Raw genomic sequence first — 12939 nt, 5'->3', positions numbered from 1 at the left:
GCTGTCCAACTGGCAACCTACAAGCCACTTCTGGTCTGTGAGTGGAGCAGAGTTAGGCTCCCTGTACAGCCAGGAGTACAGCCAAGTTGCCCAGGCTGCGTGCTGTAAGCAGCGGGGTTATACACTTCAATATTATTTGAACATCTCAAAAATGGGAAGTTCTATGAAAATGTATTTTTTTAAAAGGTCAGTTCTAAGTTATAGCATCTCTTTCTAAATGGGTTGTCTAAGTATATCTGTATGATTCCCCAAGAAAACCTGCAGTACAACCACCAACTATTTTTTTTTTTTAAACAATCTCCCCTCAATCCTTTTCACTCAAATCAACCTGATGAGAGTAAAAGCACAGAGATGATTACAGAAAGAGAAAATTAAGAAAGTATCCTGGTGTGCTGAGTTAGTAGAAAAGAGACCAGATGAGCAGTATCAACAGGTGACTGACTAGCCATGGCAAGGTCCTTGAAACAAAGGATTTGGGCTTAAATACTGTAGTGGTTTGTGACAAATTAATAAACTAAGGGTAAATTAGTTATACCAAAAATGACATAGGCACTATAAAACATATTACTCATTTTGATAATAAATTTAGTTTTTTGTCTTCACATTTTCATTTTCAATAAGCCACTACTGTATTCATGGCTAATGTCTACTTGTACTTCAGATATCAGAGGATAATCTGGAGTTTTGGACAGCTGGGACAGTTGATGGCGTTCTGATTACCAAAATAGCGCAGAAAGGAGTTTGGGATTCTGCAACAAGAGCATTAATTGTAGTTACAGCTAAAATGCAAAACAAGGAAATGTCAACATGGACAACTATTTAGTCATCCCTGAATTTGAGAGTCAACAGCTTACAGACAAATACAGGGGCAGTTACCTTCCAAGACTATGCTTCATGTTGTCTGCAAATTGAAGACATCCCATAATTAGTAAAGATTCTTTATACAACTTCAGCATTATCACCACTATTATAAGGGGAAGAAATTATTTTTTTTAAATGATGAAAGCTTATGTTCTAGAACATGAGATAACAAAATAAAAGGAGTAACTTGTTCATTGTACTGCTGTCACAAGTCAACCCAACAATTCTTGCTAAAACTACATTTATGTGCTTCCTTTGTGAGAACAACAAGTTTTGAAAGGCCAAATTACTATTATTAGCGAGATGCATGTCCATTTATGCTTCAAGTCAAAACAGCTATGCCATAATATCATTTTTAACTTTGTTTTACTATTGAAATATATAAAGAACTAGAAGCCTCCTTGTTATCACTAGTATGTGTGTATCAGTGAATTCCAAACTACAAAAGATACTGCTGGAATTAAGCAGCGCCACAGAGACTCCTGACTTCCTAGTAATGCAAAGGGTACTGCATCTTCCTCACATTACGTTTACTAAATTTGTTCATTAGATTCTCAAAATATTTAATTTGGTAGTAGCCTATTACACTGGATATATTCCTATTTGAAGCATACCTTCCTTATTTAATAGGAAGATTTTTAAGTACACGTTTCCCTCGTTAACCACTGGGGTTAGTTTCCTGAGAGCTTCCGTTGTTGGCACGACAAAAGGCTTATGGGAAAAATGGCAGGTGGCAGGCTGATGCATGGCCACAGAAAACCGTGGTTACTCCAAACTGTATACTGTGGTAGCCAAAATCGTATATAGAATATTAAATTAAGCATGGATACTCAAAACCATGGTTGGCAAGGGAAACCTGTACTCCTTATTGCCTTATAAACAAATTTTATGATAATATTTATAGTTACACTATAGACCCTCTCCCAGCCCTAATATTTTCACTAGACATTACTATACTGAGAAAGCATAGTTACTGAATATCACCAAGAAGTTATAAGAATGATCATCAGTGCATGGTTCACATTATCTTGAGCTAGGTACTGTAATATGAATCCATCACTGCCTAACTGCACTTACTATGAGTTTATGTTAATAGAGATTTTCTATATAGATACTGTCTTTTGTTCATTCATAATGCAACTTAACAGGGAGATGATTTTAAAATAATATAAATGTTCTATAATAATCACTGAGTTTAGAGTTCATTATTTAAAGCATGATGCTACTCCTATTTCTCCGTCACAGAGGAACACACAAAGGTCTTTTAAATGAAATGTCTGTAGGTATAGCTGGAGCACTTGCCTCCAGTACAAAACACCTTTTAATGGCTTCCATTATTAGACATTTTGCAGCAAGTCAAAGTCTCTACTCCATCTGTTTTGAAATGGATTACTCTAAATTTGAAGAGCGCATTTAACCTGTGCTACCCAAAACGATGTAAACTTATTTAAATTTTCAAATTATTTCCTTGTTTGCCCTCTACTTAAATGGTCAGTGCTTTTCATTATTTGCTCTCTCAACACTTCTGTATCGAACAGCAATTGCTTATAAACAATATCAAGGGGGAAGGCAGATTCAGTGTCTGGAGCTAGGTTAGAACTTAGGTGCTACTCCTTGCTCCATTACAGACTTCCGCTGTTGCCTCAGGCAAGTCACTTTAGACTTGATCCATAATGGGATTTAGGCACAGTGACACTAAGCATTGCCATTTCTAATCTTAAGGCATCTGGCCCCCTGGGTACCACAGGCCTGGGATTGGTATCCAAGTTCCCTATACAATGTATAGGGCAGCAGTTCCCAAACTGCAGATTGCAACCCCAAATGAGATCACAATATGAGCAGTTGGGTTGCAAGATTGATGTGCCTACATTGAGGTGTAGGGCTGCAATAGGGCTGGACAAGCTCCAGGCGGGAGCCACATCCACAGCCCAGTAGACAGGATCCAGCGCAGGAGGGAGTACTACACTGTCATAGCTTCTAAGCAGCAGCAGGGCAGAGTTGTGCCCCCACTGCTGCCAGGTGGGTAGAGGGCACCTTGGCTTGGCAGCCATGGCAGTATGGTGCTCCTTCCCATGCCAGGTCCCACCCACTGGGCTGTGGAGCCCCCAGGGCATGAGGGCAGCAAGGCAGGGAGCCCCAAGCCCGGAGCAGGCAGCTTTCTTCCTCCCCACCACAGGGTCTGCTCCAGCCGTGCTACTCACAGGGGAGGGGATGGTGGGGGAGCCAATCCACTCCAGCGGGAGCCAGGGCTTGGGTGCTGCTGGTAAGGGCCAGGGGGCTACGGACCCTGGCTCAGGGACTTGGTGGGAGTGGGGGGCTGCACATTGGGAGGAAGAGGCGGCAGGGCCAGGGGGCTGTGGCTTGGAGTAAGGGGCACCAGAAGGGCCAGGGGGCTGTGGCTTGGGAGTGATGGGCACCTGGGGGTGAAAGGACATGCTAAGGAAATGGGGTCATGCTAAGGAAGAGTTTGGGAAGCACTGATTTAGGGAAACAGGTGTAAAATGGGATTTATAACATGCCTGGATCTAAGCTCACCAACAGGAAATGTTGCAGAGTGGCCACAATTTAATGGAACAGGAGCAAGGTTATGCAGATTAGAAATAATCCTGACCTGAAGTGGCGTAACTTTGAATTGAATAATGAGTACTTTAAACCACTTAAAGGCATTTATGTCCAGCCAACCCAGGGGTTAAGAGCTCCAGAAGCCACCATTACCATGCAGCGAGGCCCTTAGGCTGACAGGTTGAAGCAACTATGGGCCTTATTACACTTTACACTGCAAGCTGCACAAATGTTGATCAGTGTTAATGCTAGCTTGGAGTGTGAAGCAGCCACACCCTTAGTCTAGAACTCTTCTGTGACTGTCCCCCACCTGCAGAGCTATAACTCGCCACAAGAGACCTGGTAAGCAGGGGCAGGATCAGGATCTGTAGCTGTGAGTTTCTACTAGAGAGCTGGTAAGCCAGGGCAGACTTCTATTCCTGCTTTACAGGAGGCAGCATAAAAGATCCTGGATACTAGAGGACTTCAACTCATGCAGCACATCTGTGGGGACTGGCCACACATCAATAGAATAGGAGCTGAATAGTGCAGATCAGAGATAATCCTGACCTGTAGTGGCATAACTTTGAGCCACATAACGAGTGCTTAAAACCACTTTAGGTTGTTAATGTGCAGACAATCCAGGGATTAAGAGCTCTAAGAGTTGCCCAAAATTACCATGTAATAAAGGACCTGTGTAGGTTTAGCTTTAAGCAAAGGAAATTTAAGAGGGAGTTATCAAATAATGGCAGATTGCCATTAACAAAATACAGAAAAAAACTATCCTGTCACACAGGGCAGGACAAGAGCAAATCAGAACATATTTAAGGAAAATCTTAGTAAGAGCTTAGGGACATGGAACAAACTGTACAAGTTGAAAAATCTCCTTATCAGAGATTTTCAAGGGAAGGGTACAATGAATCTGCGTAGGGGGCTAAGTCAGATGATCCTTAAAGTCCTTTTCAACACCATGATTCTGTGATACTTGCCACTTTATCTTTAATTATTGGCATAATCTTATTAATCCAGGTATTTTTTAAAAATGCTCAGTCTTTATATTGAACTATTTTAGAGTCCTAATTTTGGTGCCAGATAATAACACCACTTTTATTTTCAATTCAGGCCTGTTAAAAATATGAGAAGTATGATCATCTTAAAATTTGATAATTATAGGACTATCTCCTAAGTAGCTTGCTGGACTAGCTAACATTCACTAAAGTAAAAAAAACCCCAACAACAACAACAACTTTTGTTAGAGGGGCTTTAGAATTGGTAATTGTTTATGCTATGGGCCACAAAGCCTCAACTCGGGGGAATAAACAAGAAGAAAAAGATTAATTTCTAAGGCTGTTATAAAGTAGGATAAGTTTTCCATCAACTTTGAATAGCCTTGTTCTTTATATGTTTGAGAACAAGGTTTGAGGTCTCTCATAGTAGATGACTTCAGATAGCATGAAGACATGCTCAAAATTGTAGTAGTTAACCATACATTTTATAAGATATATTTAACGTTAGCATAGATGCATAATCACATAGTATAACACGACTGAATGGAAAATATTATGCACAGACAGACAAAACTATACTATGATATTATTCAGTACACTTCTGAATAAGGAATTGAGAATTGGCTTCTGTTTTTCCAAAGTTAAAGAATAAAAGGATAAAGCTATGCATACTCCAAAGAAATAAGAATGATACTTAGTAATCAGACTATCAAGCTCTTCCCAGAACTGTTCAATTTTTAAAAACTTGTACTAGAATTCTTGCATAACTGCATAAAACTACATCAAAAAAGTATATGAATGATACTTACCAGTTAGTTTACAAGCAAGGAGAATACCTAGCTGCAACTACCATATTTATCTGCATACCACATGCCCTAAAATAGACATGCACCCTGTTTTAGGAATGAAGGGGGTAGAGGGGGAAAAAACAACGATTTTTTCCAGTATCTTCTCTGCCATTGCACTGGCTTGCAGAGGGCATCATCACAGGGAGCAGGGGCAGTGTCCCATTGTTACTGCCACTCTTCTTCTCCCTACTGCTCAGCCAACAGTTCTGCCAGTTTGGCAGTGGTTGCAAGAGGGTTAAACCTATAGCTATGTTGGTCCTGCAGCAGGCTGAGGCAGGAGGGGCATGACAATGATAACAGGACTTTGCTGTGCTCCATTTGGTCAGAGGGTTTATCCTTGGCTAAACTAGTGTATAGCCACCTGCTGCCTTTCAAGGATTCTTCTGCCTCTATTCTGGCACAGAAATTAGTTTCTGTAAGATGCACCCAAATTTGGCATAGTTAATTTTTGGAGAAAATGTGGATGTGGTATGCAAATAAACACAGTATTATACAGAAAAAATATTTTCTCAATACAAAGCAAACAATACATAATTAAAAAAAAAAAATGTATAGTTGGAAGAGCTCTCTCTTTCTAATTTCACTCAAACCTCCCCCAAACCCCCATATTTATAATATTGTGAATTATGAAGATCAGATAGTTTTAGGAACGTGGTGTACTGAAGAATGGAGAGAAAAATAAGAATAAGAAAAAAAAAGAATAAGAATATTTTCTTAATTTTCTTATTTCTTATCTCTGTCAATGTGTAGACAGAGATACTGAGATTGCAAGTCAAATATTAGAGATGGCAGTAGTCAACAGGAACTGGTAACTATTCTTTGAAACTAACAGATCATGAAAGATGTGTACCCTATAGAAATATAACATGGTAGCTTCACTATTTTGTCTTGTAAAAAAATATACATCTGTACTTTAAATGTTGAAATGCCACTGTCCAAGAACTCTTTGAAGAGCACTTTGCTAGTCTTCCTTTTCCCTAAGGACCTCATTACTTGTACTTTGTTAAAGACTGGTGCCCCCCGCAAACCCCTCCATTACAGTTTTCCTTTATAGTTGGAATTTAACAGAATTAATTATGCCATTTTCAAGTTCAGCTAAGAATACTGGTTGGCACATCATAAACGATAAAGCAATTTATATTCCTTGTAGGGGTTGCAAGGTCTTGTTGTGGTCATTTTTATGACAATAACAGATAATTATTTACTACTTACCAAGTCCTAAAAGATCAATAGTGGGCTCTGGTGTTTTTTTCGGACTTGCTTTAGGCTCTGATGGCTGTTCCTCCTTCTTCTGAGGCTTTAGAAGAGAAAAAAATTGCATTCATACATTAAAAAAAATATATATATGGTGAGGCTGTTGTTAGCAACTTACTGATATAAGTACTTTAAGCTTCCTTGAATATATATATCACAGATACTTTATACAACAACTTTGTATGATGCAGTCTGGCTAAGCTGAATTAATTTTCTAAAGAAAATAAACTGAACAGATGAGGGGTAGGATTAGGAAATAAATAGCAAAATTTACTCTTTTACAAGCATTCATTCACACACAATAGGACAATCTACTGTATTTAGGACAAGTTCAATACCAACAATATGTTTATTGTTTACTATTAAGACTGTTAGTGAGCAAACAAATGATTTATAAGTATAACTGAATTACAATTAATTTTGATTCAATATAATTAATCAGTATAATTCTGTCACTGTAAAGAGAAAAAAAGCCAAGTTTATGAGCTTTTAAAAAGCTGGAAACAAAACAGAAAAATGGGCAGGACTGAAGAAGACTGAGAAGTAAAGAAACATATTTGGCAGCCCTGATATCTATTGAATTGCAGACATTTTGGCTGTTCAAGGCAGCAGACACAGCCCTTTAAGACAAAATCTGTGTTCATAGGTTTCACTTTTTGATACAGCAACAAATGAGAATCTTGTACATACAGCCTAATCTATAAAAATCAGTTGATGCTGAACTGAAAGAAATATTATGACTAATCTGTTACTGAAAAGTAAGGTTCTGAACAACGAGAATTCAAGCAAACAATCAAAATGACAGCTGTATAAGGAACAGAAGGTATGATAATATGTTTTAATTCTGTTAAATCTAAATTATGACTAAAATTATAATAAAATTATAAATTAAAAGATGCATACCGCTCAGGAAAGGTGCGCACAGTAATATATAAATTATGTCTGGTTTCTTTTCAACTGTTGTAGGAAATGTATGGGGTCACTGCAATTGTGAGGAAAAAAGCTTTATGTTGCCTGGTCTTATGATTTTGAGAAAATATTGTTGTTTGTTTGCCAATATATACCAAATGTTACTAAAACAATAAAAACTACAGTTAAAATGGCACAAGACAGTTTTTATTATATCAATTTCTGTTAAATATAGCAAATCTGAAAGCACCATATTGAAATGCAATAATGCATGACAGGGCTAGTTTCAAATGCTATTATGTGTTCATAAAAAGCAAAATACCTCTTTGCATTCATTAGTAAGAATTAGACAGCTGAAATGTAAATAATATTCTCCTTTGCTCAGCAACGTACTGATTATCATAGGAAATTAATCTCATTACTTTAATCTAAAAATGCAGTAAGAGTAGAGTCCATTGAGTAGACTGAGTGTTTTTTTTTTCTTTTGTCAAATGAGTGTTTTAATTCTATGACTGTCTACTATTCAAAGACTTTCATTACATATACAAACAGGCCAAAACAGGAGTAAGAACAATTTAAGGAGAAAAACTAATATAGCTAATGAGCCCTAAATTATATTTGTCCAATTATTAGAGAAAAATTCAATACATGTGACAGAAGAACAGAGGTACTATCCATATACAGTATTGCAACTCTTATTATTTGATAATGAGTCTTGCAATATTTGCTGTTTTACTTAGAAAAAAAAATTGGTGAAAACAAACCAATATATGCGAGTTTTAAGAACAGTTTGAAATAGCCTTTTAGCAGGCCTGCAAACACGTTCATCTAGGCACTGGTGTTCTACCAGTGTCAGAAATATTCCCAAAGCATTCCCTTCCTTCCTCATACATCATGGTATATACTGTGACTATCCTTGTAATTAACCAGTAAATAAAAACTGTCATACTGGGTGGAACCAGAGGTCCATCTACTGCAGTATCTGGTTTTGTCTTTATTAGTAAGCAACAGATGCTTTTGAAGAGTATTACAAATAAAGCATGTGTAGAATGATCCATCCCCTGTCAACAACTTTTGATAAGGGACCTTCACCAAAAGGTTTTTGAAAAAAATCCAAGTATACTGTATCAACTTGGCCCCCTTATCCATAAATTTCTTGACTCCCTCATCCAACTGTAGATATTCTGGAGAAAAATATATAAAAGTTCTCAAAACTATGAGAAAGAGAGTTAGTCTCTTTCAGAAAAACAAAGTTCTAAACATGGTGATAACAGTAACAGCAATTTAAAGTGAACAGGTTTTACTGTTTAAAGGGTGGAGCTGTTTAATTTTAAAATTTTACACCAAATCGTAAAGAGAATCATGTGCAAGCTCAGTCTTCGAATAATTTTACTTATGTAGACTCATGCTCGATTTTCAGAGAAGACTGTTCCTGAGACATGCTAAACACTAAATACTCAATACATGGTATACACAGTGAGGAAGAGGAGCTATTGTGTACTGTTATGAACTGGTACTTTACAAACAATGAACACATTTAAGTTAAATCTAGTGTGCCTCTATATCTATAAACCATTATGTTAATGTAACTTAAGAAAAACTGGCTTGTTAAACCTTCTGCACTAAATACACAAACACTAATCCAGTTGATGACCATCACAGTAAATAGAGATTTCCCCTGTCTTGACTAATGCTAGAGCTAAGATGCCCTCTGTGGGTTGCTCAAAAAGAAAATTTGCAATCTGGCTCTCCACTACCACTAAATGACTACATCTGTAAATTCTCTACAAAGGAGCTGACTGAGTAGCAGAGAGTTACTGCTGATTTACACAGTGGTTGTCCATTAGCAACACAGGTTCTTATGCATTAGCATTGCTGAGTTGATCTTAGTAATTAAGTGTGTAATCTAGAGTAACTCCTAGATGTACTGAATGTGGGTCATGTAATAGTCATTTTCTATTCCAGAAAATCTCTGCAATGTGGTTAAGTTCCTGTACAGTGTTGGTTTAAATGAAATGGAGCATGCTTTGCTAAAGTCCTGACACTACTTCAGCAATGCTCAACCTTTTGGCCCCATGGGGGAGACAAGTGTCACAAGGCCTGTCTATGAGCTAGACTGCATCCCACACCAGAATTGGGTCCATATGCCAGGATTGGCCCCTACACCACCATTTGGCCATGCGTGCCAGAATCAGGCTCCAGGATCCTATCCTGCCCCTGGCCAATTCTGCATGCCAGGATCAGGCCCTCTGCTGCCCTGTGCACTCAAATCTAGCATGCAGGCTGGATGACAGGGGTGATGGGCCAGATCTGGCCAGCAGGCTAGGGTTGAGCACCCTTGCACTAGCTAATTACCTGGGTTAGGAACAAAGTGGTCACAAAATTTATCAGTTTAACATTAGTCTGCTTGTCTCACTAAGCACCAACATCCTCTGCCCTCTTCCCCTGCCCCTTGTCTTTTGTATTCTGATTTCGGTCTCCTTTTTATACTCTGCTTTCTGCACATCCTTTCACAGCATCTGATGAAGTGAGTTTAACTCATGAAACCTTGTGAGATTATATATAATATGTGATACACACACACACACTGTGAGTGGGAGTGAAAGAGTGATATCATACACACACTTTGGTTAGTCTGTAAGGTGCAGACCGGTAAATCTATGAGGCAAATCTTCTCTACCTTTTGTTAGCTAATATCAAATCTCAGATACATTTTTGCATCAGGCTGTCATTTTACTTCAGGTCATCTTCAATCTTTTTAAAAACCGTCTTGAAGGCCCTATCCGAATGGTGTACAGACTGCTGGAAGCAGACTATTAGTAAATATGTTAAAAAGAAGCATTCTGGAGACTCTGGATCCAACTCTCTGTATTACTTAGGATTGTCTCTCTTGAAGCATCATTTCCAGAGACGTAATGAAGTATCAAGGTAATATTTGGCTAACTGGCCAGCAGACCTGTGCGCCAAGAAGTGTCATATACTGCTGGTCAAATCAAATAAAGAAACAGCCTCTGTTTCCTCCATCTGTTGCGAGATATTTTCCATATAAACAGTAAGAGCAAGAACTAGGTCACAAATACACCTATAAAGGCTGAACCCTGGTTGTCAGTCAGAGACCACTTTAATCTAGGCATAAGTCTTGGGAGAATTAACCTCTCCAGCAGTTTGCATTCACAGCTTAGAAATTATACTGGATAATAGCCAGCCAGAAGGAAACTATCCTTTCCAGATTTTGCTTATAGATATCAAACCCTAGCTTTGTATTGCATCTTGTGTATTTTGCTCTCTCAGATGACATAGGGCATAAGACATAACATCCATTGCATACTCTTCTTTTGAAGTATAGCATTTCTTGTGAAATTTTGTCAAAGCCACAGAAGGCTTTGTCTTGCTTTCAAGGTAGCTCAGTAGTCTCAGCTTCTTCAGTGGAGGATTTCTTCCTCACGGATACAGAGCCACTCTACATTAGCACCATTCTTTCTTTGCTGATCCTTCAAGATTTTGGGTTTGTTTTTTAAATTTACTTTCAAACTTGGGTTACTACTTCTCATCAGTATTACCAGTCTCTCTCTCTCTCTCACACACACACACACACACACACACACACACACACACACACACTAGCACAAGCGCATAAGGAAGTTAAAAAAAACCCCTCTAGATTTAATCCTACATCTGCAACTGTCTGACATCTGCACGCTTTATGAACTCAAACTAACTGATATCGTCCACTTAACTATTTCTTCATTTCCTTCTTTAAATGTCAACAACTTTATTATCTACTCTATTTCTCCCTCACCAAGCCATCTCTAAATCCTGCTAGTTCTTTCCTCCTGGAATCCACTGTTTCCCTTGTAGTTGTCCTAGCTGGCATTTACAAAGCCATAAACTCCTTGGGAACATATGGTACAAGAATAATATACAGTTAAGTTTCTCATGATGACATCACACAACCAAATTTCAATATAGGCAATTATACATACAGACTAGACTCCCTTTTGGTGCTGTATTGCCTAAATGTACAAAATAAAAGTGGCACCAAAATAAGCAATAAACATTTTGACAAAATCTTATTATAAATAATTTACTTATAAAAAAAGAAGTTGGAATTTGGAGTACTTCATGATAAATCCTTTACCAAAGCAAATGGTTAATATCACAGTGTCTGATCTACAAATTCTCTGGAACCCTTCTATTATTTTATTTTGGGGAAAATGACAAAGTATTCTACACTAAATTTCCACTCAATCACACTAAATTTGGTTAGCTTGGATTCACCAGATGGACCTTCGGCAGCATGTTTAGTGCTATCAATCTTTATGCAGGAAGTCCATCAGCGTTATATTAATAAACCAAAACTCATAAAATTCATATCCTAACAAACGTAAAAAGCAAATCAACTCTGAGTAGATAAAATTAGACCTTCTATAATTTATCAACTTTTTTTTTTTTTTTTTTTTTATAACAAGCAAGAACACAGGTCTAACTTAGATGAAATAATTTTATAAAAAGTAATTTCCTTAGATTCATGCTGAGTAGATGTGTCATTCAAATTATTAAGTCTTCATTAGTGAGAGCTTCACCATCCAAACCGCTTGTAATTCATAGAACTACTCAATATAAATTTAATCAAAATCATTTACTTTCCAACTCCAGCATTTTTCATTTCCCTGATATTTTAAATATACAATGAAACAGTTCAGTCTATCAGTTTTTGGTAACCCACTGTGTACTACTCAAGATACAGTTCCATATTTTAACTGTTACAATTAAGGACAAAACCCCCCATCATTCTAAAATATTAACACACCCATACAAAAGGGAATTACATGAACAATTTCCATTATTAAAAAAGTTACTATTTAGATGCAATTCTAATAACATTTCAACTTACTGAGTAAAATTCACCTTGCTGTTCCTAATGTTGTTTTGGTGCTCTATTTCCACCTCCCCATCCACTTACTTAATTTTTTTCACATAGGTAGCAGTGTTTGGAAACACTCATAAGTCTCTAGCACTTAAAGCCATACAAGACTTGCCTTTAAGACTGTGGTAGACCTGATTCACTCTCCAAAATAAAAAAAGTACAGTGCTTGGTCCTACTCCATAGACAACATTTAAGTGTATAACAGTATTTACTTGAAAATTTAAATTTCAAAATGGCTTATTGTATCATCAACAATTTAAATGTACAAGTATTGTAGCTTAGTGGATAAAAGTTAAATAATCTAACCTAAACTTGCTCGCTATACATCCCAGCAAAAACATGGAGCAAATATTGAACTTTGTACAAACTGATGTTATATTTTATTCCGGTAAGAGAAAAGTATTATAGAAGAATAGCTTTTATGTAACAGCTTGTAGTATTAAGATAATACTTTATTGACTCAATCCAATTTAGGTGAAAATTTCTTGAATTAGTTGAACCTTGATAAATCAGTAAGTAACATATTGCTAATTGCTCTATTCACATCATCTATGGTTAATTTTACAGGGGTTTGTTTATCTCATTCAGATAA

The 12939-nt window shown here is 37.3% G+C and overlaps 1 protein-coding gene across 4 annotated transcripts in view; it reads right to left on the bottom strand.

Moving 5' to 3' along the window:
• Positions 1 to 12939, bottom strand: part of SMAP1 (small ArfGAP 1) — a 277699-nt gene that overhangs the window by 105784 nt on the left and 158976 nt on the right. For all 4 annotated transcript variants that reach the window (XM_059730922.1, XM_059730926.1, XM_014594456.3 and 1 more), the window contains one exon: positions 6470 to 6554. In XM_059730922.1, the coding sequence (XP_059586905.1) occupies positions 6470 to 6554 (85 nt within the window). The remainder of the gene's footprint in view (positions 1 to 6469; positions 6555 to 12939) is intronic.

Source organism: Alligator mississippiensis, chromosome 1 (assembly GCF_030867095.1).
Source record: "Alligator mississippiensis isolate rAllMis1 chromosome 1, rAllMis1, whole genome shotgun sequence".
In the NCBI taxonomy this organism is placed as follows: Eukaryota; Metazoa; Chordata; order Crocodylia; family Alligatoridae; genus Alligator; species Alligator mississippiensis.
Note: the sequence above shows the minus strand (reverse complement) of the source record. Positions and strands in the feature narration are given on the sequence as shown.